This window comes from Protopterus annectens, chromosome 3.part1, assembly GCF_019279795.1.
Source record: "Protopterus annectens isolate FY-2018-M chromosome 3.part1, PAN1.0, whole genome shotgun sequence".
NCBI classification, from domain to species: domain Eukaryota; kingdom Metazoa; phylum Chordata; order Ceratodontiformes; family Protopteridae; genus Protopterus; species Protopterus annectens.
Genome location: NC_056732.1, coordinates 1849340501 through 1849367547, shown reverse-complemented (window position 1 = coordinate 1849367547; position 27047 = coordinate 1849340501). Strand labels below are relative to the sequence as shown.

General features: G+C 42.9%; 1 protein-coding gene across 1 annotated transcript in view; it reads right to left on the bottom strand.

Annotated features, from left to right (window-relative positions):
- The window catches only part of LOC122797921 (zinc-binding protein A33-like), a 243187-nt gene that overhangs the window by 19781 nt on the left and 196359 nt on the right, over window positions 1–27047 (bottom strand). Inside the window, exons 4-5 of the mRNA XM_044066439.1 lie at window positions 17643–17665; window positions 17414–17544 (exon numbers count right to left, since the gene is read on the bottom strand). Of these exons, the coding sequence (XP_043922374.1) occupies window positions 17414–17544; window positions 17643–17665 (154 nt within the window). The remainder of the gene's footprint in view (window positions 1–17413; window positions 17545–17642; window positions 17666–27047) is intronic.

Below are 27047 nucleotides of genomic sequence, written 5' to 3'. Positions count from 1 at the left end.
TACACACACACACACACATATATATATATATATATATATATCTATATATATATATATATATATATATACACACACACACCCACACACACACACACACACACACATATATGTGTGTATAGATATATATCTACATACTTGAGAAATATATATATATATATATATATATATATATATATATATATATATATATATATATATATATATATATATATATAAAGAATGGACGTTGTAACAGTAAAGCATACACAAGGGATGTGAAGGGAATCAAGAGCAATGTTGGTATTATAAAGTGCTTTCAGCGTCTGTCATAAAAAGCTGCCCAGGAGTGAGCAGAGCACCCCTACTCACACCACAGGCAGGGTTTTACCAGTGGGAGTAACATCGTTGAAATGCTAGGTCTACTTTACACACAGACAGAATGTAGTCCCATGTTGGGACCTCCAAAAATTGGAAAGCGCAAATGGCCGTATTCCATAACCCCAGGAAAGGCACGTATGTGCAAATATACATGGCGGGAGACCCTGTGAATACACGAGGTGGGACAGAATGTGTGTAGGGCCCCAAAAGCTCTGGAGAGGGAAATGTGTAAAGGTGTGTCATGGCTGCGATAACAAGTGGATAATGGATGTTAAGCGTGTAAGTTTAACACGGGTGGGGTGGAGGAACTATGGGTATGCAATTATGGATCCAGGCATGCCAGGGTTAGATGGGCTGGTTCTAATGGACCACCCTGTGGAGGTCAGCTAGGTCATAATAGGTATATATGCATACTCACATGCAGACAACAATATATGTTGAAGTACAAATTCTGTAACACATGCATTCCATTTGTTGACATAAATAATAGGAATGTGCCCATACAAACATCGACAGTACATGGAATAAAAGGCTGTGCAGAAGAGGGATGGGTCAAATCACATTATCACATTCCAATTACCATCGATAATCCATACATGAACATATAGTGACATCTGTCCAATGTATAACGTGCTACATACTGATTACAAAATAACTGGAGTGTGTCGGTGTTATAATGAATAAGGCTCTAATATGCTGGTGAAGCTTATAAACACCATTATGCATGTGTGAGTATGAGCGGGGAATGTATTGACACACTGATGTACATATATATAATCCTTGGGTTGTTTGTTTCTAATAACTTGTTGCAGTTAAACTCTTTTTTTCTAGAGGCTCCTTTAGCTGTTTAAAGCTTTCATTTAAAGGCTCACTGCTGCTTTTCAGCTGTGAGAAACATTTCTGCAGTTTGCTCTAAGTAGTGGGGATATTTGTAGCATTTCCATATTCAGGCTTGTATTTGGGCCTAGTGTTTGTGGAGGCTGTGTGTCTGAGCACATATTCAGGGACATCTTGGTTTAGCCAAAGCCATCAGGCATTTCAGTGAGAGAGAATTATTTGAGGTCATTGGCTGACTGAGGTCACATGGACTACAGCTTAGACTAAGCACCTCATTGGTTCTTTTGAGATTTCTTTCTTAAAAACTGTCTCAGGTTTCAACTTTCTGTTACCTAAGAAGTTCATTTGTGAGTGTTCTGCCATTTCACACTGAGCTTGATCGAAGGAAGGACACTGAGGAAACTCGGAGCTATAATATATAACATTAAGTATCCTGTTTTTTGTTTATTTTGTTTTTATTTCTTTGTTATTTATAGCACTTTGTGTACTGTGTATTTTTCTAGCTAGTTTCACTGTGTGTGAGGTATTAACTGGAAATTGTCCACTTTTATTAAGCATCTGTTGGATTGTTTGTTTCTAATGACTTGTTGCAGTTAAACTCTTTTTTCTAGAGGCTCCTTTAGCTGTTTAAAACTTTCATTTAAAGGCTCACTGCTGCTTTTCAGCTGTGAGAAACATTTCTGCAGTTTGTTCTAAGTAGTGGGGATATTTGTAGCATTTCCATATTCAGGCTTGTATTTGGGCCTAGTGTTTGTGGAGGCTGTGTGTCTGAGCACATATTCACGGACATCTTGGTTTAGCCAAAGCCATCAGGCATTTCAGTGAGAGAGAATTGTTTGAGGTCATTGGCTGACTGAGGTCACCTGGACTACAGCTTAGACTAAGCACCTCATTGGTTCTTTTGAGATTTCTTTCTTAAAAACTGTCTCAGGTTTCAACTTTCTGTTACCTAAGAAGTTCATTTGTGAGTGTTCTGCCATTTCACACTGAGCTTGATCGAAGGAAGGACACTGAAGAAACTTGGAGCTATAATATATAACATTAAGTATCCTGTTTTTTGTTTATTTTGTTCTTTATTTCTTTGTTATTTATAGCACTTTGTGTACTGTGTATTTTTCTAGCTAGTTTCACTGTGTGTGAGGTATTAACTGGAAATTGTCCACTTTTATTAAGCATCTGTTGGGTTGTTTGTTTCTAATAACTTGTTGCAGTTAAACTCTTTTTTCTAGAGGCTCCTTTAGCTGTTTAAAACTTTAATTTAAAGGCTCACTGCTGCTTTTCAGCTGTGATAAACATTTCTGCAGTTTGTTCTAAGTAGTGGGGATATTTGTAGCATTTCCATATTCAGACTTGTATTTGGGCCTAGTGTTTGTGGAGGCTGTGTGTCTGAGCACATATTCAGGGACATCTTGGTTTAGCCAAAGCCATCAGGCACTTAGGTTCATAGGTTCATAGGTTCATACTAGGCTATCTGCCCGAGGGCATTTATAAGCCTAGCCCATAGTTTTGTGGCTTACGCCACCCCTTTAGTTTGGAGAAACTATGCCCATTATTTTGCTGTGCCTCTGTCAAGCAGTGACACTGAGGTAACCCCTGGGGTGTGTCTGCGATCCCCCATCCATTGGTCAAGATTCCTCTTAAACAAGGCCAGCGAGGTGCTCTGCCTCACATAAACCGGGATTTTGTTCCACAGCATAGGGAGTCTTTGGGTGATGAATCTATCCCTCCAGCACGTCCTATTAATAACCGTGTCGAGGTTTAAGTCTCCCGCCCTTGTGGCTCTGAGGGATCTAGATTTTTTGAGATGAAGCATGTTCATCAAATCTGGGTTTGACATGGCCTTGTATGTCAGGCATAGGTCCCCTCTGAGCAAGCGGTAAGCAACTGAATATAACTGGAGTTCTTTCAGTCGGGCAGCATAAGACAGATTTTTGAGACCCTTTATCCTTTTGGTGAGGAACTTTTGTGGCCTCTCCAGCTGCTGCAAGTGTCGGGTCAGATACATTCCGAATGGGGCATTGTACTCGATCATTGGTCTGATGAGTGATGAGTATAGGGAGACTATGACTTCCCTTGATTTAGATGTGAATCCCTTCATGATAAGGTGGGCAATGTAGAAGGTCTTCCTAACTACTTTAGCAATATGGGTGTCGAATGAAAGGCTACTGTCCACCTGGGTTCCCAGGTCCCTGATAACTTCTTCTGTGATCAGGGGATTGCCTCCTATATGGTAGCTAGGGGTAACCTTATTTTTCCCGAAGGGTATGACTATGCATTTCTTGGCATTTAACTTTAGGCCATGGCTCTGGCACCAGTTATCCGTTTCTGTGAGACCCTTCTGAAGGATATCGGTGTCGGATGTGTTTTCAACTACGGCACCCAGTTTGCCGAAATCTGCAAACTTCATCAGCCATAACCCTCCTGTGTTTGCTTGTGCTTCAGAAAAGTAGATGCCAAACAAGAGTGGGCCCAGGACTGAGCCCTGTGGTACACCACTTGTGACAGGTTTTGAGTCTGACATGGCGCCAGCAACTCTGACCCTGTGGGTTCTGTCACTCAGCCAGTTTGCAACCCATCTTGTAATGTATGGGTTTACATTTAAGTTGATGAGTTTATCAATGATGCCCGAGTGGGGTATTGTATCGAAAGCCTTCGCCAGGTCTAGGTAGGCTGTATGGACTGCCTTTCCTTCGTCAATGGCCTTGGTGACTGTTTCGAAAAAGTCAACCAAGTTTAAGAGGCATGATCTGCCTTTGACAAAGCCAAACTGGGTTGGATCCAAAGTCTGCAAATTCCCTATGTCTTTATTTATGAGATCCAATATGATCCTCTCCATGGCTTTGCAGATAAGGCTTGTCAAGCAAATGGGACGGTAATTTCCAGGGTCGGTGGAGGCACCGCCTTTGTGGAGTGGGACCACAGTCGCTGTGCGCCACTCCCTGGGTACGTATCCGGAGGTGAGACTAAGATTAAACAGCTGTCCTAACTGTGGGTTTAATTCCTCATTGAGTTCATGGAGCACACAGCCGGGGACACCATCAGGTCCCATGGATGCTGTGTTCTTTGCCTTGGAGAGAGCAGTTCTCAACTGGGCGTTAGAGATGTTTGGGGGGCTACAATCATTTGGTATAGATATCTCTCCTTTAGGGAGTTTGCACTGAACCTGTCAGCCAGTATGTTGGCAATGTCTGTAGGATCAGTAATCTTCACATCATTTTGAACTAATTCTGAGCATATCTGGGAGTTTCCTCCTAGGTTTCTGACATAGCTGAAGAATGCCTTATGGTTGTCTTTAGAGTCCTTAGCTATTTTTTTCTCAAAATTAGCTTTGGATGATTTTATGAGAGCTCTTAGCTTTTTACTTATACTGATCAGCGGTGTCTTACCTTTTAAGGATTTTGCTCTATCTTGTAGTAGCTTTCTCCTTTTGTTGTAGAGTTTGTTTATGGCTGGGGTCCACCAGACTGGACGCTTGCCTTTGGTACAAAGAGTCTTTGTTTTGCTTGGGATTGCCTGATCCATGCAGCCCTGCAGGTGCTGGTAGAAGGCATTTGTAAGTGATTCAGTGGTTTGAGTAATGTTTACCGCCGGCTCAGGGGCCTTAAAGGAGACCACACTAGTCTTTAGAAGTGTGAAGTCGGCTTTCGAGAAGTTCTTTACTGTGGTCTTTTTTATTTCAGGTGGGGGCGGGATGAGGACCTCCAGCGAGATTAGTTTGTGATCTGATCTCACCAGTGAGGGGTATACTTCCGGCGTTGAACATTGTGCTCCCATGTTCGTGATGATGAGATCAAGTATGTTTTCTCCTCTTGTGGAGATGGTGACTAGTTGTTCCATGGCATTTGAGTTTATGAATTCCAGGAACTTTTGGGCTAGAGTGTTTGGGCTTGAGTAGTGTTCCCAGTCTATATTAGGGTAGTTGAAGTCACCTAGTATGATGGTGTTCGGAGATACATTTATCCCCTCCAGTGTTTTCAGGAAGGCCATATGAGGTTCCTGAGTTTGCGAGGGTGGCCTGTAACATGCTACAAATTGCAGAGCAGTCTTGCCTATGGTTAATTGCACCTGGATGGTTTCCGATGCATCGTGCATTGCCACCAATCTAGTGGTATGGGTGTCCTTGATGAATATGGATACCCCTCCTCCTTTCTTGGTATTGTCCGGGTTTTGGGGCTGGAACGCATGATATGAGGTAAAACCTGATAGTGCTGGGGTGCTCTCAGGAGCACTTCAGTGAGAGAGAATTATTTGAGGTCATTGGCTGACTGAGGTCACATGGATTACAGCTTAGACTAAGCACCTCATTGGTTCTTTTGAGATTTCTTTCTTAAAAACTGTCTCAGGTTTCAACTTTCTGTTACCTAAGAAGTTCATAGGTTCATAGGTTCATACTAGGCTATCTGCCCTAGGGCATTTATAAGCCTAGCCAGAATGTGTTTGGCTTTCGCCACCCATTTTAAATAAATTTTGCTATGCATTTTTTTGAGGTTAGTATACTGTGCCTTTGTCTAACAGTGACACAGAAGTGATACCCGGGTTAAACCTACTATCTCCCATCCACTCATCAAGATTCCTTTTGAAGAGAGTCAATGAGGGACTCTGCCTAACCTGGACTGGGATTTTATTCCAGAGTGAAGGGAGCTTCTGGGTTATGAATCTGTCCCTCCAGCATGTCCTATTTATTTCAGTGCTAAGGCTCAAGTCTCTCAAGCGTGTAGATCGATGGGATTTGGATTTTCTGAGGTGCAGCATGTCCATTAATTCCAGGTTGGACTTGGCTTTATACATCAGGCACAGATCGCCCCTGAACAGGCGGTATGCCACTGAGTAGAGCTGGAGTTTTTTTAACCGGGCAGCATATGGCATCTGTTTGAGCCCTTTGATCCTCTTGGTGAGGTACTTTTGGGGTCTTTCCAGTTGCTGCAGGTGTCTGGTAAGGTACATCCCAAAAGGGGCATTGTACTCAATTATGGGCCTGATGAGGGATGAGTAAAGAGGCACGATGACCTCCCCTGATCTAAATGTGAATCCCTTCATGATTAGGTGGGCTATATAAAATGTTTTTCTAACCACTTTGGCCACGTGGTTGTCAAATGAGAGACTGCTATCAACTTGGGTCCCCAGGTCCCTAATTACTTCTTCTGTACTTAATGGATTACCACCTATGTGGTAATTTGTTGGCACTTTGTTTTTGCCAAAGGGGATGACTATACACTTTTTGGTGTTTAGCTTGAGGCCATGGCTCTGGCACCAGTTGTCTGTTTCTATGAGGCCCTTTTGGAGGATGCTTGTGTCGGCTGGAGAGTCGATTATGGCGCCCAGTTTGCAGTCATCTGCGAACTTGGTCAGCCACAGTCCTTCTGTGTTGGCCTGTAGCTCCGAGAAATATATACCGAACAAGAGAGGTCCCAGGACTGAGCCTTGCGGGACGCCACTTGTAACTGGTTTGGAGTCTGACATGGCTCCAGCAATTCTAACCATGTGGGTTCTGTCCTTGAACCAGTTTGCAACCCATCTAGTGACAAAGGGGTTTATATTTAAGCTGGTGAGCTTATCTATCATGCCTGAGTGGGGTATTGTATTGAAGGCTTTTGCGAGGTCCAGGTAGGCTGTGTGGACCACCTTCCCCTCATCAATGGCCTTGGTGACTGTTTCAAAGAAATCAACCAGGTTTAAGAGGCAGGATCTGCCCTTAACAAAGCCGAACTGGGTAGGATCCAGTGTCTGTAGGTCCCCAATATCTTTATTTATGAGGTCCATGATGATCCTTTCCATAGCTTTGCAGACCAAGCTAGTCAGGCTTATGGGGCGATAGACACCAGACTGGACGCCTGCCTTTGTTACAAAGAGTCTTTGTTTTGTTTGGGATTGCCTGATCCATGCAGTCCTGGAGGTGCTGGTAGAAGGCATTTGTAAGTGATTCAGTGGCTTTAGTGATGGCTTCCGCTGGCTCTGGGGCCTTGAAAGAGACCACACCAGTCCTAAGAAGTGTGAAGTCAGCTTTAGAGAAATTCTTCACTGTGGTCTTTTTTATCTGGGGTGGGGGCGGGATGTGGACTTCCAGTGAGATTAGTTTATGATCTGATCTCACCAATGAAGGGTATACCTCTGGTGTTGAACATTGTGACCCCATGTTTGTGATAATGAGATCCAGTATGTTTTCACCTCTTGTGGACATGGTGACTAGTTGTTCCATGGCATTAGAGTTTATGAACTCTAGGAACCTTTGGGCTAAAGTGTTGGGGCTTGAGTAGTGATCCCAGTCTATGTTTGGATAGTTGAAATCACCTAGAATGATGGTGTTTGGGGTTACATTTATCCCCTCCAGAGTTTTCAGGAATGCTATGTGAGGATCCGGAGTTTGAGAGGGTGGCCTGTAACATGCTACAAATTGTAGAGCAGTCTTGCCTATGGTTAATTGCACCTGGATGGTCTCTGATGCATCGTGCGTTGCCACCAACCTGGAGGTGAGGGTATCTTTGATGAATATGGACACCCCTCCTCCTTTCTTGGTGTTATCCGGATTTTGTGGCCGGAACGCATGATATGAGGTAAAACCTGATAGTGCCGGGGTGCTCTCAGGAGCCTTGAACCAGGTTTCAGTCACAGCACAGACATCGATGTTCTCCATACTGAGAAGGGCCACGAGTGCGTGCATCTTGAGGTTGAGACTTCTGGCATTGAGCAGCATTACCCTTAGTTTTTTTCCTTTATTTTGTTCTAGGGTGGTAGGTTTAGAATTTGAGCCTGGCCTAAAAAAGGCACTATGGGGGTGGCAAGAGCCTTTGCCAATATCCAGAAGCCCAGGGGTGACAGGTGCAAGCCGTCCCTTGCGAAGCAATGTGGCTTGTCCAGCATGTCATCCCAGGCAGACAGACATTGGATCCCCTTTGAATGACACCAGTGATTTAGCCAATTATTAAAGCTGATCATCTTTTCTCTGTACTGTGGCATCATTCTTGGTGAAGGTAGGATACTGCTCAAGGTCAGGATAATACCTGCCTGGGCTACATAATCAGAGAGCTCCTCTATGTCCCTTTTCATGTAGTCCAGGGAGGTGCATCTCAGGTCGTTCACACCAGCATGGACAATGACTGAGTCATACTTGTACCTGCTGTCAAGTGACCTGAGTGATTGCGTTATGTGGCGGATTCTAGCGCCCGACAGGCAGCTTACTGTGACCTTCTCCTTGCTCAATCTGGTGAGTGGGACGTCAGTGTGTCTGACTATGGAGTCACCTATGACAAGAGTATCTGGCATTGTGTTTGGCCTTAAGGGCTGTGACTGTTTGGCACACTGACTTTGTGGTCTATGTGTTGCATGTGTCTTGGTCTGTGGTGGTAGTTGTTTGGGTGTCTGCTTCGGTGGCCTCTGCTGTTTTGGTAGATTTTTGGTCACAGCCTCTGAGTATGTTTTTATGTGTTTGTGTGTGTGATATGAGGTTGTGCTAGTGCTATGTGAGACTGGGTTTGAGGTGTGTGTGGTTACCTTCTCCTCCTGTCTGGTCTTGCCAGTCCTATGATGAGAGAGCTCAGCCTCCAGTTTGGCTATATATTTGCATCTCTCGCATGTGTTTGTGTTTTGTGGGAGAAGGAGAGGGTTGTCTGTGTACATGAGGCAATTGTAACATTGCCTTAATGTTCCCAGATTCATCAGCTGAGCAGGAGATGACACTAGCAAGTGACCCCGAGACATGCTAGAAGGTAAAGTTAAGAACTTTGTGTAGATGGGTTTGAGAAGAGTTAAAGGGGTGTGGATGATCGAAAAAGGGGTATTAGGCTGGTAGGGTGCTATGTATAATAAAAAGTGCTATATCAGAGTATAGAGTACTTTGGGTGCAAGTGCTAGGCTATTCGGATAGAGAATAGTCACTTATGAATCAAGTAGATCAAGACTTTATAGGTATAGGATAGGGTAGTTAGATTATCAGTACAGCTTAGGAAGAGATGTTCTAAGGGAAAATTTGAAGAGTGGACTTTAGGTAGCCCGAATAGATTAAACCTGGTTAACCGCCGCTGCTCTAGTGTGCAACAGTGGCAACTCTGCGCTAAATTGCGCTAAATCGCGCTAATGCACGTTTAGCGTGTTTTATAGCAGGGGGCTGAAAGGAGCTAGGAATTGGCCCAAAACGACCAATGGACTACTAGTTTCTGGCTGAAACTTCACCAAATCAGACAAAAAGGCTGCTCAGTGCTTCCCACTCCCATTGGTAAACAAAGAAACTTCCCTCCTTCCAAATAAGGCAATGGATCAGTAACAGGAACTAAAAACAAAGCCCAGGGATCAGCAACTCTGAAACTGGACTACTCTAGTTCAGCACTCACTGTGTCCTGCTGAACATTGGCACTGTCCCTAACCGCAGAAAACACTGTGCCCTTCTTAACAATGGCCCTGTCCCTAAATGCAACAGACACATTGTTCTATTACCATTGTCACTGTCCCTAACTGTAGCAAAATATGTTATTCTTAACTTTGGCACTGTCTCTAACTGTAGCAAACACGATGTCCTTCTTATCTTTGGCACAGTCTCTATCTGTAGCAAACACTGTGTCCTTCTTAGCATTGGCACTCTCCGTAACTGCAGCAAACACTGTGTTCTTCTTTTCTTTGGCACTGTCCCTAACTGCAGCAAACACTGTGTCCTTCTTTACATTTCCACTGTCTCTAACTGTAGCAAGCACTGTGTCCTTCTTAACATTGGCACTGTCCCTAACTCCAGCAAATACTGTGTCCTTCTCAAAATTGGGACTGCCCCTAACTGTAGTAAGCACTGTGTCCTTAATATTGTCACTGTCTCTAACTGTAGCAAACACTGTGTCCTGCTTAACATTGACACTGTCTCTAACTGCAGATAACACTCTGTCCTTCTTAACATTGGCACTGTCTCTAACTGCAGCAAAAACGGTGTTGTTCTTAACATTGGCACTGTCCCTAACTGCAGCAAACATTGTTTCCTTCTTAACATGGGCACTGTCTCTAACTGTAGCAAACACTGTATCCTTCTTAACATTGGCACAGCCTCTAACTACAGCAAACACTATGTCTTTCTTAACTTTGGCCCTCTACTGTCCCTAACTGCTAAAAACATTGTGTTCTTCTCAACATTGGCACTGTCTCTAACTGTAGCAAACACTTAGTCCTTTTTAACACTGACACTGTCTCTAAATGCAGCAAACACCCTGTCCTTCTTAACATTGGCACCGTCTCTGACTGTAGCAAACACTGTGTCCTTAGCATTGGCACTGTCCCTAACTGCAGCAAACACTGTGTCCTTCTTAACACTGGCACTGTCTTTAACTGTAGCAAACACTGTGTCCTTCTTAACACTGGCACTGTCTTTAACTGTAGCAAACACTGTGTCCTTCTTAACACTGGCAGTGTCCCTAACTGCAGCAAACACTGTGTTTATTTAACCTTGCCACTGTCCCTAACTGTAGCAAAAACTGTGTTCTTCTTAACATTGGCACTGTCTCTAAACTGTAGCAAACACAGTGTCCTTCTTAGCATTGGCACTGTCCCTGACTGTAGCAAACACTGTGTTCTTCCTAACATTGACACTGTCTCTAACTGTAGAAAACACTGTATGAGACCGAGTTGAGGGACAGGGCTTTTAGCCTATCTGTATAGGATAGGTGATTGAGACTGTGGTCTCTTCAACTGCTGTATGTGCTTAGCAAGGTACATGCTGAAGGGGGCATTGTACTCAATAATGGGTCTGATAAGAGATGAGTACAGGGATGTTATCACCTCCTTGTTCCTGGATGAAATACCCTTACTTATTAGGTGGGCCATGTAGAAAGCCTTCCATACAACGGAGGCAACATGGTGGTCAAAAGTCAGGTTGCTATCAACCTGGGTGCCCAAGTCCCTCACGATTGATTGTGCGCTTATTTCATTGTTATTAATGTGATAATTTGTGGCGACACTATTTTCCCCAATGGGAATAATGATGCATTTCTTGGCATTCAGTTTGAGGCTATGCTTCTGATACCAATAATTAGTTTGGTTAAGCCCTTCTTGGGGGCTGTTCACATCACTACATAAATTTATGACAATTCCCAGCTAGCAGTCATCTGCAAACTTGGCCAGCCACAGACCACTTTTGGCTTGCACCTCAGAAAAGTATACCTCAAACAGTAGAGGCCCCAAGACTGATCCTTGGGATACGCCACTTGTTATGGGTCTACTACTAGATCTCTGTAGATCAAGTGTTACAGGCCCTATCCAAGGCAAAGAACACAGCTTCCATAGGACCTGATAGTATCCCAGATGCATTCTGCAACATCTCCAGCAAGAACTGGCTTCACCAATGAGAAACCTATTCAACCACAGTCTAAGTACAGGCTTCATTCCAGCAGAGTGGAGAGCTGCCATTGTCATCCCTTTGCACAAAGGAGATGACACTGCTGACCATGGAAACTATTGCTCCATTAGCTTGACAAGTCTGATCTGTAAAGCCATGGAGTGTATTATTATGGATCTCATAAACAAGGACATAGGCAATTTCCAAGCATGTGACCCCCCACCCAGTTTGGACTCGTCAAGGGCAAATCTTGCCTGTTGAACCTGGTTGACTTCTTTGAGACTCTCATCAAGGCCCTGGATGAGGGAAAGTCAATACATACAGCTTACCTTGACTTGGTCAAGGCCTTTGACACAATCCCCCACTCGGGCATTATCAAAAAGCTAGCACAACTTGGCATAAATCGCTATCTCATCAGGTGGGTGACCAGCTAGATCACTGATAGAACCCACAATGTCAAAATAGGCATCTCCACCTCTGACAGCAGACCTGTCACTAGTAGGGTTCCCCAGGGATCTGTCCTTGGCATCTATTTCTCAGAGATCCAGGCAAAAACAAAAGGCCTGTGGCTAACCAAATTTGCAGATAACTGTAATTCGGGTGCTGTCATTGACTCCTCAAATGATGTTAACATACTGCAAGAGGTCTCACAGCAACTAATGATGGTGCCAAAGTCATGGCCTCAAGCTAAATGCAAAAAAAGTATCATCATGCTATTTGGCAAAAACATGACCCCCTGTTGATTACCACATCAACGGCAACCACCTAAGCAGACAACTTATGGTCAGAGACCTGGGCACTCAGGTTGATAACAACCTCACATTCGTCCATCATGTAGCAGCAGTGGTCAGAAAAGCCTTTTACTTGGTTCATCTCATAAGTAAAGGAATTGCATCCGGAAAAAAGGAGCTGATTACCTCTACATACTCCTCCCTCATTAGACCAATAATTGAGTATAATGCCCTGTTAGGGGTGTACCTCTCCAAACATCTGCACCAAGTGGAAAGGTCAAATACCTCAAAAAGAGACACAATGGCCTCCAACACCTGTCCTATGCAGACAGGCTCAAATCACTATCACTCTACTCGATATCATACAGATTGCTCAGGGGTGATCTGTGTCTCGCCTACAAGGCAATCTTGGACCCTCCCCAACTAGAGATGCTCCATATCCATTAGTCTAACTCTTCATGCACTACCTGCTCAAAAGGCCTGAATTTAATATGTGACATCAACAAATCCAGTTGGAGAGACAGGTTTGTCTCCCAGAGGCTGCCCCATCTCTGGAATAGACTTCCAGTACATGTCAAACAGAGCACCTCTCTGACCCTTTTCAAGTGCAACTTTGATGAGTGGATGGGAAACCACAGATTTCTCCCAGGGGTTCCACCTGTGTCCCTCACTGACAGGGGTGACAGGTGTTGACTGAGGTTTCTTTTTGGGGATATACTTTTGGATAGACTTGTAAGGGCTCCAGAGCCATTAGCCTAGTAATCTCCTATGATCCTATGATCCTGTGTCCTCCATTCAGCTGGGATGAAGCCAGTGCTCAGGCTTTGGTTAAGTAGGGTGCCTAATGGAGCTCAGAGCTCATGCTTGAGTTCATGTAGGATGCAGTCAGGGATGTTATCGGGTCCCATGCAGAATGTATTTTTTACCTTTGAGAGGGCATTGAAGACCTGCTCCCTGGTGATGAGGGGAGGGGGACAGGTGCTGGGGATGCCCTGACTTACTGATGGACGGGCAGGGGGGTGAAATTTTCACTGAACCTGGCTGCCAGCAGGTTGTCTATATCTATGGCATTTGTGTATGTGGTGTTATTGACCACCACTTCAGAGCTAATTTGGGTGTTACCTTTGAGATTGCAGACATATGCGAAGAAGGCCTTGTAATCCTTAATGGATGCTGCCAATTTGGTCTTGAAGTTAGCCTTACAGGACTTTACCAGTGACTTTATTTGCTTGTTCAGACAAAGGCGAGATCGCTTCCAACTTGGCACCTGCTCCTTCTTGGTCCTGCACAGGATTTTTTCCTTTTATTAGAGCATTTGTTTATTGCTGCTGTCCACCAGATAGGTTAACTCTTCCTTGAGGAAGATGATTTGGTCCTGTCAGGTATTGCTGGGTCCATACAGCTATGTAGGTGCTCATACAGTTTTTTGGTGTAAGGTTGGACATTAGTGCTAGCTCCAACTGAAGGGACGGTGGCTGTGAAGCTGCTTATACTGTACCTGCTCTGAGGAGATTGTAGTCAGCTTTGGAAAAGTTTTTTTGTTTGACTCTGACAGGGGGGGGGGGGGTCAGGGGAGATAGTGACTTCAAAAGTGATCGCTTTATGGTCGGATCTTAACAAGGAGGATGACACTGTAGGGGTGCTACAGTGGCTACTCATGTTGGTTAGGACCAGATCCAGGATATTTTCACTTCTCGTAGGGGTGTTCACCAGCTGATCCAATGCACTGGCATTCACAAAGATGAGGAATCTCTGGGCATTTGTGTTTGCGCTACAATAGGTCTTCCACTCTACGGTTAGGTAGTTAAAGTCACCCAGGATCAGAGTAGAAGGTTGAATGTTGATGGATTCAAGTAAGTCCAGAGAGGTGGAGTGGGCACCCTGAGTCATGGTCGGGCGTCTGTAGCTAGCTATGATTTGAACAGTTGTTTTCTCAACAGTTAACTGCACTTGGAGTGTTTCCTGTGCATGATACCAGCCTGGAGGTGTATATGTCTTTGATAAATATTGAAACTCCATCTCCTTTGGCTTTGCAGCCCTCCATTTGGGGTCTGAAAGTATGGTAGGATGAGTAACCTGGTATGGCTGGGGTGCTTTCCGCAGCTTTGAACCAGGTTTCAATGACTGCGCAAATGTGAGCATCCTCCAAGGCAAGGAATGCTTGCAATGAGTGTAGCTTCATGCTAAGACTCCTAGTGTTTACCTACATGAACTCAGGCAAGAGCTCTCAACACCACTAGGCACCCTATTCAACCAACGTCTGTGCACCGGCTTCATCCCAGCAGAATGGAGGGCAGTGACTGTCATTCCTCTGCACAAAGGTGAAGTGTCCACTGACCCAGGCAGTTATAGGCCAATCAGCCTAACTAGCCTGATCTGCAAGGCCATGGAACACATTATTATGGCCCTTATAAACAAGAACATTGGCAACTTCCAAACACTTGATACCACACAGTCTGGTTTTGTCAATGGTAGATCATGCCTGTTAACATTGGTCACCTTCTTTGAAACAGTCACCAAAGCCATGGATGAGGGGAAGACAGTGCACACTGCCTACCTTGATCTAGCAAAAGCTTTGGACACTATTCCCCACTCGGGCATAATAGAAAAACTCTCTCAGCTAGGCAGCAACCTGCATGTTACCAGATGGGCAGCTAACCTGCTCACTGATAGAACCCACTCAGTCAAAATAGGGGAAGCCACCTCTAGTAGTAGGCCTGTAATGAGCAGTGTATCCAAAGGATCAGTGTTGGGAACTCTACTGTTTGGGATATATTTTTCTGAGGTGCAAATCAAAACCATTTGTCTGTGGCTGACCAAGTTTGCAGATTACTGCAAGCTGGGTGCTGTCTTAAATTCCCCTAGTGATGTGAACATCCTCTAATAGAGCCTTACCCAAACTAATGACTGGTGCCAGAAGCAGGGCCTTAAATTGAATGCCAAGAAATGCATCATTATCCCCTTTGGGGAAAATGGCATCCTACTAATTATCACATTAATAACAATGTACTAAGCATCCAATCACTCATGATGGACTTGGGCACCCAGGCTGATAGCAACCTGATGACCACCATGTTGCCTCCATTGTATGGACAGCTTTCTACATGACCCACCTCATAAATAAGGGTACTTTATCCAGGAACAAGGAGGTCATAACATCCCTGTATGCCACAGCTGGAGAGACCACAGAGGTTCCTGACCAGGAAAATCCAGGGTCTCAAACACCTATTCTATACTGACAGGCTAAAAGCCCTGTCCCTCTATTCAGCCTCATACAGACTGCTCAGAGGTGAACTGTGTCTGGCATACAAGGCCATCTCAGACCCAGCCTTGATGGAGTTACTGCATATCCGTAATTCAAACTCCACTCACGCAACCCACATGGAAGGCCTCACCCTGGTCTGTGACATTAATAGAACTTGTTGGTTGGATAGATTTGTGTCCCAAAGACTCCCCCATCTGTGGAATAGACTCCATCTCCATGTCAGGCAGAGTACCTCTCTAGCCCTCTTTAAGAGGGACCTGGAAGACTGGATGGGAAACAGAAAATACACCCCTGTGATTCCACCTGTGTCCCTGATGGACAGGGAACACAGGTGCTGACTTTGTGGGAACATGGACCAAATTCTTGGCTAGGCTTAATAGGGCTTCCAGGCCAATAGCCTAGTATCATTCTAGCAACCTATGAACCTATGAAACATTGACTCTGTGCATTACAATCAACATTGAATAGGGTATTTGTTTGAATGATAAGTACCTTTAGAAGATCTAGGTAATAGTTGTGAGCTCTTGGGTCATAAAGGGTGGCCTGTAGTCAGCCAGGACATTGTAGCATACCTTGTCTGTGGAGACTTGCATATGGATGAACTGCAGGGCATCATCATGTTTAACCAGCCTGGAGTTGTATCTGGTGCTAACTTAGATCGAGAGAACTCAAACATTAACCCCTGCCAGTGCTGCTGTTGGTCAAAATGTGTGGAAAACACTGTAGCTTCTACTGCCTTTGTACTTTCTGTGGCTTTAAGCCAAATCTGGGTAACAATACAGATGTCTATATTCTTCAGAGTGATGGGAGCAGAATGTGCTACAATTTATAAAGGAACACCTCATTCCTACACTGATAGTTATATGTCGTGTGCTACAACCTAAAGAATAACACCTAGTTCATAGACTGAAATAGTTGTCTGTCATGTCCTATACCCTACACAACCGATACCTCATTCATATGCTTATTCAATTATCTGTCATACACTATACCACACACAGGAAAACACATTCATACAGTGATACAGTTTTCTGTCATGTGCTACAACCTAAACAGGGAACATGGCATTCATACACTGAAACAGTGTTCTGTACATGTGCTACAACTTACACAGCAGACACCTCATTCCCACACTGTTACAATTATTGGTCATGTGTTGCAACCTAGTCAAGGGATACTTTATTCTTACACTAACATAATTATCTGTCAGATGTTGCAAACTACCTGGGGGCACCTCATTCCTGCCTGTCACAGTCATCTGTACATGTGTTACAACCTTCACAGGGGACACTTCATTTTTATCCTGATACAGGTACCTGTGCATTTGTTGCAACCTACATAGGTGATTCCTAATTTTCACACTGATACAATTATTTGTCATGTGCTACAACCTTCACAGGGACACCTCACTGATACAGCTACCTGCACATGCAATATACCAACACAGGGGACACCTCATTCTTACACTGATACAGTTATCTGTACATGTGCAACAACTTAGACAGTGGACACCTATTTCTTACACTGATACAATTATCCATCCTGTGCTACAACCTATGCAAGGGACACCTTATTCTTATACTGATACAGTTATCTGTCATGTTACAGCCTACACAAGGGACACTGCATTCTTATACTTTAGTTTTTTGAAAAAAAAAATCATTGCTTAACATATTTGTCCTTGTGTTATAATAACTTTAGAAGAATGTTAATAGAACTTATGTTTCCTTCATGAGTTTCTAACATCACCTTTCCAGTTTCTTGTTCAGCCATATCCATTTATTTAACAACAGGACTTCATATACCTCCAGATGTAAGTGGATGGGTGCAATGCAAGTGAATGGTTACAGACTTTTTTATTAGTTTAGGCATAGGACTTCTCATTGTACACACTGTGTATTAAAAAGACAGGATACTTACACAGGCCAGCAACAGATAACATTTCCTTCCAAACTCTGCACTGTAGAGGGCTTTTATATACCCCAAGAGTCAGATTATCAGAAACCAGAGCAGTGTTAGATGCATTTTCTTCGTCCTTTGTTTTTAAAATCCTGAAGATAAATACGGGCAATAATATGAGTTCCAGCACTTGCATAAGGCAATGATTTAAACAATAACAATAATAAAATAAATAATTTTACAACCATACCATTTACACTCCTCCAAGATTTCCTGTGTAGAAAAGAAAAAAAAATAATTATAATGTCATCATGGATATTTTCATGGTTTGACTACATGCGTAAAATATTCACTAGGTTGTTTGACATATTATGTTTACAAAAGGATATGGCTGCCTTGGCAGAGAAAAATGGCCATGAAAGTAAACAGTTCTTTGAATAAGAATCAATGTGTGTGACAGACACAGTCACTCATATGTACAAACTTAGTTTCAAAAACAATTCCTTTAGCATTCCTTAAATCAATGACTACATTTGGCTGTGAAAAACACTAAAACAAAATATTATACAAATCTACGTTGAACCTCTATTTTTTTCATTCTCTATCATTTAGGTTCATAAATTAGTACTAGACTAACTAACCTTGCAAGCTATTTTTAAGCCTAGCCAATTATCCCTTGTAAGACTCAAACTCTGCATGTTGTGTTTGTATAGTAAACACTTTAACCAGTAGGCCACCCTCCCAACCTTTGCTTACTGACCTTTGATATTTGGTAATATCATAAGCCACAGGTGAGAGTACCAAAAACTGCCACAGACTGAAGAATAAGTTATGTTATAAAACACAAACAGTCTCATTAATTAGATCAAATATATGATTTGAAATGACTTGGCGCGAACATGCCAGCTTAATGGTACCAGAAAGCAATTCATTTGGGAAGGGGTAACCCTGAAATGATTAGTAGCAGTATTAAAAGATAAACGGGACTGAGGGTAGTTATATCAGAAGGCCTAAATGTATGCTGGGTAATAGAAGTACTAAGGAAGACTGGTGAACACTAGGATGTGGGGGAACAATCCCAGAAAAGACTGATATATGCTGGGATGTTTCAACACTCATTATAGACAGCTGGCAGAGAAAGGACCTCATGATTTTCTGACAATTTACTGCAGAAGATTGAGGCTATTGCTGATAACAAGTTTCATCCAGTAGTCTACTGGGTCTGAGTCCCTTAAACTCAGTTTGTCTGCTGTATGAAATTATGCAAGTCACTGAACCAGACAATGCTCCCTAAGCCCCAGTGAAAAAAGACATAATCCCGGTTGGACAACTCATTTAACAAAACATATAAAGTCAGACTAGAGTAATAGGTACAGAACTATAACAGAGATACTTAAGAAGAGAATGAACCCCTATAGTACTACACTAAAAAAAAAAATTGTATTTTTTTTATTTTTCGGATATTGTACTGTTTTCAATCTTATAATATACTGCATATAATCCTCACAACAAGAAATTGTTAAACTCTACCTATTACATGCTGAAATGTAATCTTGTAATGTACTGTATATATTCCTTTCAACAACAGATTGTTAATATCTGCATATTGCATGCAGAAATGTATTCTTAGATGTAAGCTCAAATCCTCACTTATGTACTGTACTGTATTTGAAGCTTTTCTCCCTGGGCCTCTGCTGAAAATGGACCTGGGTCCAGTCAGACTTTCCTGGTTATCAAATGTAAAATAAATAAAAATAAAAAAGGAGCACTAAAACAGTGCATAATTTACATATTAAAAGCCATATAAACTGAGAACTGAACAGCTTGACATGTATAATGTTGAAGAAACAACTAGTAAGAGGGGTACATGATAGAAAGCTTTCACTCCCAAAGAAAATCCCCAGAGTATAAGTAGGCAGTACAGTTAAAACAAGATGTAAGAAAAGAATGGGGCACCTTTTGAGGATATAAGATTGATGGCTCAGGGGAGACATGGAGAAGTGTTATTACTCAGAGAGCAGTGTAGAACACCTCTCCTATAGAGTTAGTGTGTGAAGTTTTGGAGGAGTTGACGCTAGGGAAGTGTGAATAGAGTAACTGAAGTAAACTTGCACACCTTAGGAGGAGGGTCATCATCAGAATGTGAGAGAACATTGTCACAGGCACACTGTTTAAATAAACGCATTAGCCCTTTAGCTGGAGTCAGCATGGATCAACCATACAATGAAAGCATTATGTGTAAGTCAGTGGTACTCCTGATGCCCAACTGTTATCCAGAAGGGCAATAGTTAGTGTGTTCTGTCCCCTTAAGAGAATCAATGGCCTGTAGAGGCTGACTGTTTGATGCTTCATAGATAGCATGGGAGTTGTGGATTCAGGAATTCATGGCACAAGTATGAGGCCATCCTTATGAGGCCTGATTTAGAAGGACAAGCAGTAAGACAACTAGGGACTGTGGTTCATCCTGTAAGTAATGGATGGGTGTATAATCCATCATGTCTGGATATACAGTTTAAATATATGCTCCCATCTTTCTATATGTAGTTTTCATCCAAGTTTTTAGAATCTTTATCTTAGAACATCACCTCATAAGCTGCTTAACATCACTGAGAATTTCAAATACAAGGGGTGGTTTTTGTAGTTACTGTACAGAATAGTCATTGTTCTGTTAGGATCAAAAACAGTTGTTTCTTGCATCAGTTGAGTGACTGATCTTTCAGTCAACAGATCATCAAAATTCATAGTTAACGTGTCAATAACAGGAAAAATATTCTGCACTAGTCATGTTAAGAGTGAATGACCCCAAAATGTAATACTGACACAAAACCTAGCAACTGTCAATAGTTCAACAGTACATTTTCAAATATCTTTTGTGGGGTCCTTTCTCACAACTTACCACAGTGTTCTTTAGCAATTCCATCCCAAATGATAATGCTGTTGGAAATTACAAAAGAAACATAGGTTCATACGTTCATAGGCTGGTACTAGGCTATTGGCCCTAGGGCCTATAGACGCCTAGCCATAATAATTCCCTGGCTATTTCTTCCCACAATATTTACTTCCCTGGACCCCTGTCTAGCAGGGTGACTGATGTGATCTCTGGGGTGAATTTCCTTATTCCCATCCAATCATCAAGGTTCCTTTTGAAGAGGGCCAAAGAGGTGCTCTGCTTGACATGTATGGGCAGTCTATTCCAGAGTCTGGGGAGTCTCTGGGTCAGGAACTTATCCCTCCAGCATGTTTTGTTTATTGTGATGACAAGGTTTAGATCCCTGGAGCATGTGGCTCTGAGGGATTGGGATTTCTTTAAGTGTAGCATGTCCAACAGCTCTGGCTTTGACATGGTCTTGTATGTTAAGCAGAGATCGCCTTGGAGTAGATGATATGCGACAGAGTATAGCTGGAGTTTTTTAAGGCGGTCAGCATAGGGCATCTACTTTAGGCCTGTGATTCTTTTAGTGAGGTATTTCTGTGGCCTTTCCAGTTGTTGCAGATGTCTTGAGAGGTACATACCAAATGGGGCATTGTATTCTATAATGTGTCTAATGAGGGATGAGTACAGTGGGATAATGATCTTCTTTTTTCTGGATGAAAAGCCCTTAGTGATGAGGTGTGCCACATAGAAGGATTTCCTGACTGTTACGGTGATGTGGTTATTGAAGGTGAGACCGCTGTCCATCTGTGTCCCTAATTCTCTTACCTATGTGGTAATTCACGGGTACATGTTTTTTCCCAAAGGGGATAACTATACATTTCTTGGCATTGAGCTTGAGCCCATGGCTCTGGCACCAAGCATCTGTTTCTGTAACGCCCTTTTGTAGAGTACTGACATCATTTGGGGATTCAATAATGGCTCCCAGTTTGCAGTGATCTGTGAACTTTGTTAGCCAGAATCCCTTAGTGTTGGCCTGTACTTCAGAGAAGTAGATGCCAAACAAGAGAGGTCCCAGGACTGAACCCTGAGGTACTCCACTTGTCACTTGTCTAGAGCTGGATTTGGAGTCAGCTACTTTTACAGTGTGGGTTCTGTCAGTAAGCCGTTGGCAACCCATCGAGTGACATAGGGATTAATGCCCAGCTAGTAAGTTCATCTATGACTCCAGAGTGGGGGATGGTGTCAAAGGCCTTGGCAAGGTCCAGATAGGCTGTGTGGACTGCCTTACCCTCGTCCACAGCTCTGGAGACTTATTCAAAGAAGTCAATCAGGTTCAGGAGACAAGATCGGCCCTTCACGAACCCAAACTGGGTGGGGTCCAGTGTTTTAAGGTTGCTAATGTCTTTGTTTATAAGTTCCATGATAATACGTTCCATGGCCTTGCAGATCAGGCTCATCAGACTGATGGGGCTGTAGTTCCCGGGATCCAAGGTGGATCCCCCCTTGTGTAGTGGGATAACTGTAGCCATGCGCCACTCAGTGGGCATGAAGCCTGAGCTGAGGGTATGATTAAACATGACACTTAGATGAGGTGCCAGTTCGTTTTGTAGTCCATGTAGTACACAGCCGGAGATGTCATCTGGTCCCATGGATGCTGTAGTCTTAGCTTTGGAGAGTGCGTTTTTTACCTGTGTGGCTATTATTACCGGAATTTGGCAATCTTCCTGTATTGAGATAGGCCATTTAGGGGGGTGAGAGGGGGGGTGAAGTTGGCACTGAATCGATCTGCTGGGATATTGGCAATATCCTTGGGATCAATATATTTAGTGCCATTCTGTTGAAGCTCAGAGCAGATCTGAGCATTGCCATTTATATTCTTGACATAGTTATAGAATGCCTTGTGGTTGTCTTTGTAATCTTTGGCAATTTTATTTTCATAACTAGCTTTGGAGGATTTTATGAGGGATCTCAGCTTCTTACTGAGGCTGGTAAGGGAGTTTTTTGCATCCTTTGCATTGCAGATAAAATTGCACATTGTCACTGCTGCAGTATGCAAGGGATGGCTACACAATAGCAAATAGAAAATGTGATGTAAAATGTTAAGAAATAGTATACTTGCACAACTTTCCATTAAAAAAGCACTGAACTGAGAATCAGCATAGGCAGTAAAGTATTTATCTCACTTAACAACTAGCCACCAAAATGGAAGTCATGTCTCAAGTCAGAAAGATGGTAGTTGAGTAGTTTCAGATCTTCAGTAAGGGAATACATGCAGTTCATATAAATCATAGGATCATAGGAGGTTACTAGGCTAATAACTTTGGGGCCCTTACAAGCCTATCCAAGAATTTATCCCCAAAAAGAAACCTCAGTCAGCACCTGTTTCCCCTGTCAATGAGAGACACAGGTGGACCCCTGAGATGAATTTGTGGTTTCCCATCCATTCACCAAGTTTGCACTTGAAGAGGGTCAGCAAGGTACTCTATTTAACATGTATGGGAAGTCTATTCCAGAGACAGGGCAGCCACTGGGAGACAAACCTGTCTCTCCAACAAGTTTTGTTGATGTTGCATATTAGATTCAGGCCTTTTGAGTGAGTAGTGCATGAGGAGTTAGACTTACGAAAATGGACCATCTCTAGTAGGGCAGGGTCTGAGATTGCCTTGTAGGTGAGACACAGATTACTTCTGAGCAATCTGAGTGTACTGAGTAGAGTGATAGTGATTTGAGCCTGTCTGCATAGGACAGGTGTTGGAGGCCATGGATTCTCTTTGTGAGGTATTTCAGTGGCCTTTCCAGTTGGTACAGATGTTTGGAGAGGTAGATCCCAAACAGGGCATTATACTCAATTATTGGTCTAATGATGGAGGAGTATAAAGAGGTAATAACCTCCTTTTTTCTGGATACAATCCCTTTACTTATGAGATGAACCAAGCAAAAGGCTTTTCTGACCACTGCTGCTACATGATGGTCAAATGTGAGGTTGTTATCAACCTGAGTGCCCAGGTCTCTGACCACAGGTTGTGTGCTTAGGGGGTTGCCGTTGATGTGGTAATCAACAGGGAGTCATGTTTTTGCCAAATGGCATGATGATACATTTTTTGCATTTAGCTTGAGGCCATGACTTTGGCAACAGTCATTAGTTGCTGTGAGTCCCTCTTGCAGTATGTTAACATTATCTGGGGAGTCAGTAACAGCACCCAACTTACAGTCATCACAAACTTGGTCAGCCACATGCCTTTTGTCTATGCCTGGATCTCTGAGAAATAAATGACAAACAGTAGGGGGCCCCAGGACAGATCCCTGGGGAACTCCACTAGTGACAGGTCTGCTATCAGTGGTAGAGGAGCCTATTTTGACTTTGAGGGTCCTGTTGGTGAGCCAGTTGGCCACCCACCTGATGAGATAGGGATTCACGCCAAGTTGTGTTAGCTTTTTGATGATGCCTGAGTGGGGAATTGTGTCAAAGATCTTGGCCAAGTCAAGGTAGGCTGTATGCAGTCACTTTCCCTCATCCAGGGCCTTGTTGACAGTCCCAAAGATGTCAACCAGGTTCAGCAGGCAAGATCGGCCCTTGATGAATCCGAAGTGGGTGGGGTCAAGTGCTTGGAGATTGCCTATGTCCTTGTTTATGAGATCCATAATAATATGCTCCACAGCTTTACATATCAGACTTGTCAAGTTAATGGGGTGATAGTTTCCAGGGTCAGTAGTAGCACCACCATTGTGCAAGGGGATGACAATGGCAGTTCTCCACTCTGCTGGAATGAAGCCAGTACTTTGGCTGTGGTTGAATAGGGATCAATGACAGACAGTGATACACTGCTCTGTATATTAGTAAATAAAAATTAATTAAGCCTGTTTTTTACATTTCTGGTGTGGGCCTTAACAGATATGATATGTGCCTGTGTACTAATGGTTGAGGTCTCAGTGTCATAAAAATAAAATATGAATGAGGTTGATTTAAAATTAATCTGGCTTTAATAAACACAGAATGATTACATGTATTGTTTTGTCTTAACTCATTACATCCGAGGGACACCTCCAGGTGAATCTGCAGTTAACTCCTACTGACACTTCTGGGCGTCAAATATTGCTTGTTCATACTTGCATTAATACTTCCAAATCCATGCTACATACAAGGTGTCTGAATATTTTATCTTGAAGCATATATGATGGCAAACACAGTTGTATTGATATTTGACCTATGTCAATGAGTATCTGTTAAAATTGTAAGGTAATAAGTTCATTTTTTAAAGGCTCAAGCCATGCCCACTAGAAGTTAAAGGTACACATGCAAAAGAGCTATACTGGAGGGAATGAGTTAAATGATATTGGGGGTTAGCATCCACTGGTGAGTCTGACATGGAAAATAGCACTGTGGCATTTGTTTTCCTATAGTTTCCTAAATCATGGGCTTGACTGGAGCAAACTAACCACTCATTGGGTGGACATTTATTTTTATGATTAAACAATACATTTTCAGTCTGGCAGTTGGTATAGAGGATTGTCTGGCAGCTAATGCAGAGGATTAAGGATGTGAGCTGTGAATGTTCTACTTCCTGTGGCACAGGGTTTGATACCCTCAGCCTTTGTCTACTGTGTGAAACTGAGCAAGTCTTTATGGGTTTGAAAGCATTGTGATGCACTCATTAGGTATATAAGATGTCATCATAGTGACCTAGATGTGATATACATTACCTAGGGGCATGCACGTTGTCACTATATGGATTTAGCCAGATATTGTATGCACATACATATACATATGTATAAGTTGCTACTGTATAGTTTGGATAGAAATGTGATATACACAATTGGAGTATGGTTTGTAAAATATGACCCGGGATGGGGGAGTTATACAGTTGGTATACTGGTTTTCACTGTATTGTTTTTTATAAAACTGTGATGGCAGCATAAGGTGTATGAGCTGTAATTTTGTCAGTTTCTAGGGTCTGTACACAGTGGGTACACCGTTTTTCACTGAGCTTTGCACAAAAATGGAATATGCATGGTGAGTGCATAGGTTGTAATTGTATGGCTCTGGATGTGGGGTGCACAAACTTGGTATGCAAATTTTCTCTGCAGGGATTTGTATAGAAGTGAGATTCACACAGAGGATTATGAACTGTAACTAGATAGATTTGGATTACTGTGATGCAGAGATGAGGTATAAAGATTTTCACTTTATGGGTTATTATAGGAGTGGGATACACAATGAGTGTCTGGTTGTAATTTTATGGGTTCGGATGGAATAAGCATAAGTAGGCTTTTAGATTTTCATTGCCTGGTTTTCCACAGAAGTGGAATACATGCACAGGGGACATAGGCTGTAATTTAATGGAGTTTAATGAGATTAGTGAACACAATTGGTGCGCACGTTTTCAGAATATGAGTACAAGTAGGAGTAGGGAACACAGAGTAGGCATATGTGTTGTAATGTAATGGGTGTGAAGAGTGAATGCATGTAGTGTGTGTCCAGGTTCTTACTATGTGTATTTGTATACAAGTGTGAAACATTCTGTGTGCCAGTGTATTGCTCATGTGGTGGAGCAAACACATTAAGTATAATGGATGTCACTGCAAGACTTGTAGGTAGGTTATTTGGTACCCTGCAGACTTGCACAAACTAGTGCCCCTTCAATTCAAAAAATGTCTGAACACCTCCAAAAACAGCTCTTCTGTAGTCCTGTGCCTGTGGAAAGCTGCTTGCCTCAACTGCAGAAAGCATCTTCCTTTAGTTATTACCACATGCTCATGCATTGCATGTATCAGTGCTTCATCTGCAGCTGCAGAAAATAATATCGGTATTCATTTATGAAGCCACATTATCCTTGCTTCTTCTTAGGCTAACAGTACTGCACTGTAATACCAGCAGAAAGTATTGTTGTGTAAGAACTTACCATAACCTTAGGTATCCTTCTCTTCTATATGCTGTTGTAGGGAGTTTGCCTCTGGTGAACTCTCGACTGTCCAGCTGTTATACAAAAGTTAAACGCTACTGCTAGGGTGCACACAATGTCTTGCACCTCTTTTCTGACATCGGTTGTAAATGGACGTCAGGTATGAAATGAACATTAGCACACATCCACCTCAGAACTGAATGCCAGCAGAGTTGGCGACTCAGGAGTAGGCACTCCAGGAATCAGGCAAGTGTGAGGAGGAAGGCTGGATGGGAAACTATACAGCAGCATATAGAAGAAAAGGACATCTAAGGTTATGGTAAGTTCTTACACAACAATACCATGTCCTTCTATTCATATGCTGCTGGATTCATGACATCAGGGAGAGTGCAAAAGCTCCTGTTCTATGGAAGAGGAGGCAGACCAGAAGCACTTTCCACAAACGCATATGGAGGATGGCTCTGGCAATCCTGCCCTAGCTCTAGAGACCATGTTCAGCTTGTATTGCATAGTGAAAGTGTGAACTGAGGACCATGTAGCTGCTTTGAGGAAAGCAGCCATGTCCAATCCTTTAAGGAATGCCCCACAGGAGGACATTGCCCTGGTAGAGTGCATCCTTAGAGGGGCTGGGAGAGATTTACCATGACTAGTGTAACAGAATTAAATGGTTTTAGATATCCAAGAGGATATTATTTGCTTAGAAACAGGTTGACTCAGGGCTCTTGCATGGTAAGAGATAAGCAGTGTGTCAGATTTGTATAGGGATTTGGTTTTGGACAAGTAATACCTGAGCTGTCTGTGGACATCCAGGGAATGAAGTATCCTCTCAGCCTTGTTCTGTGGACGGGGGAAAAAGGTTGGCAGATTTATTGTGTGATTT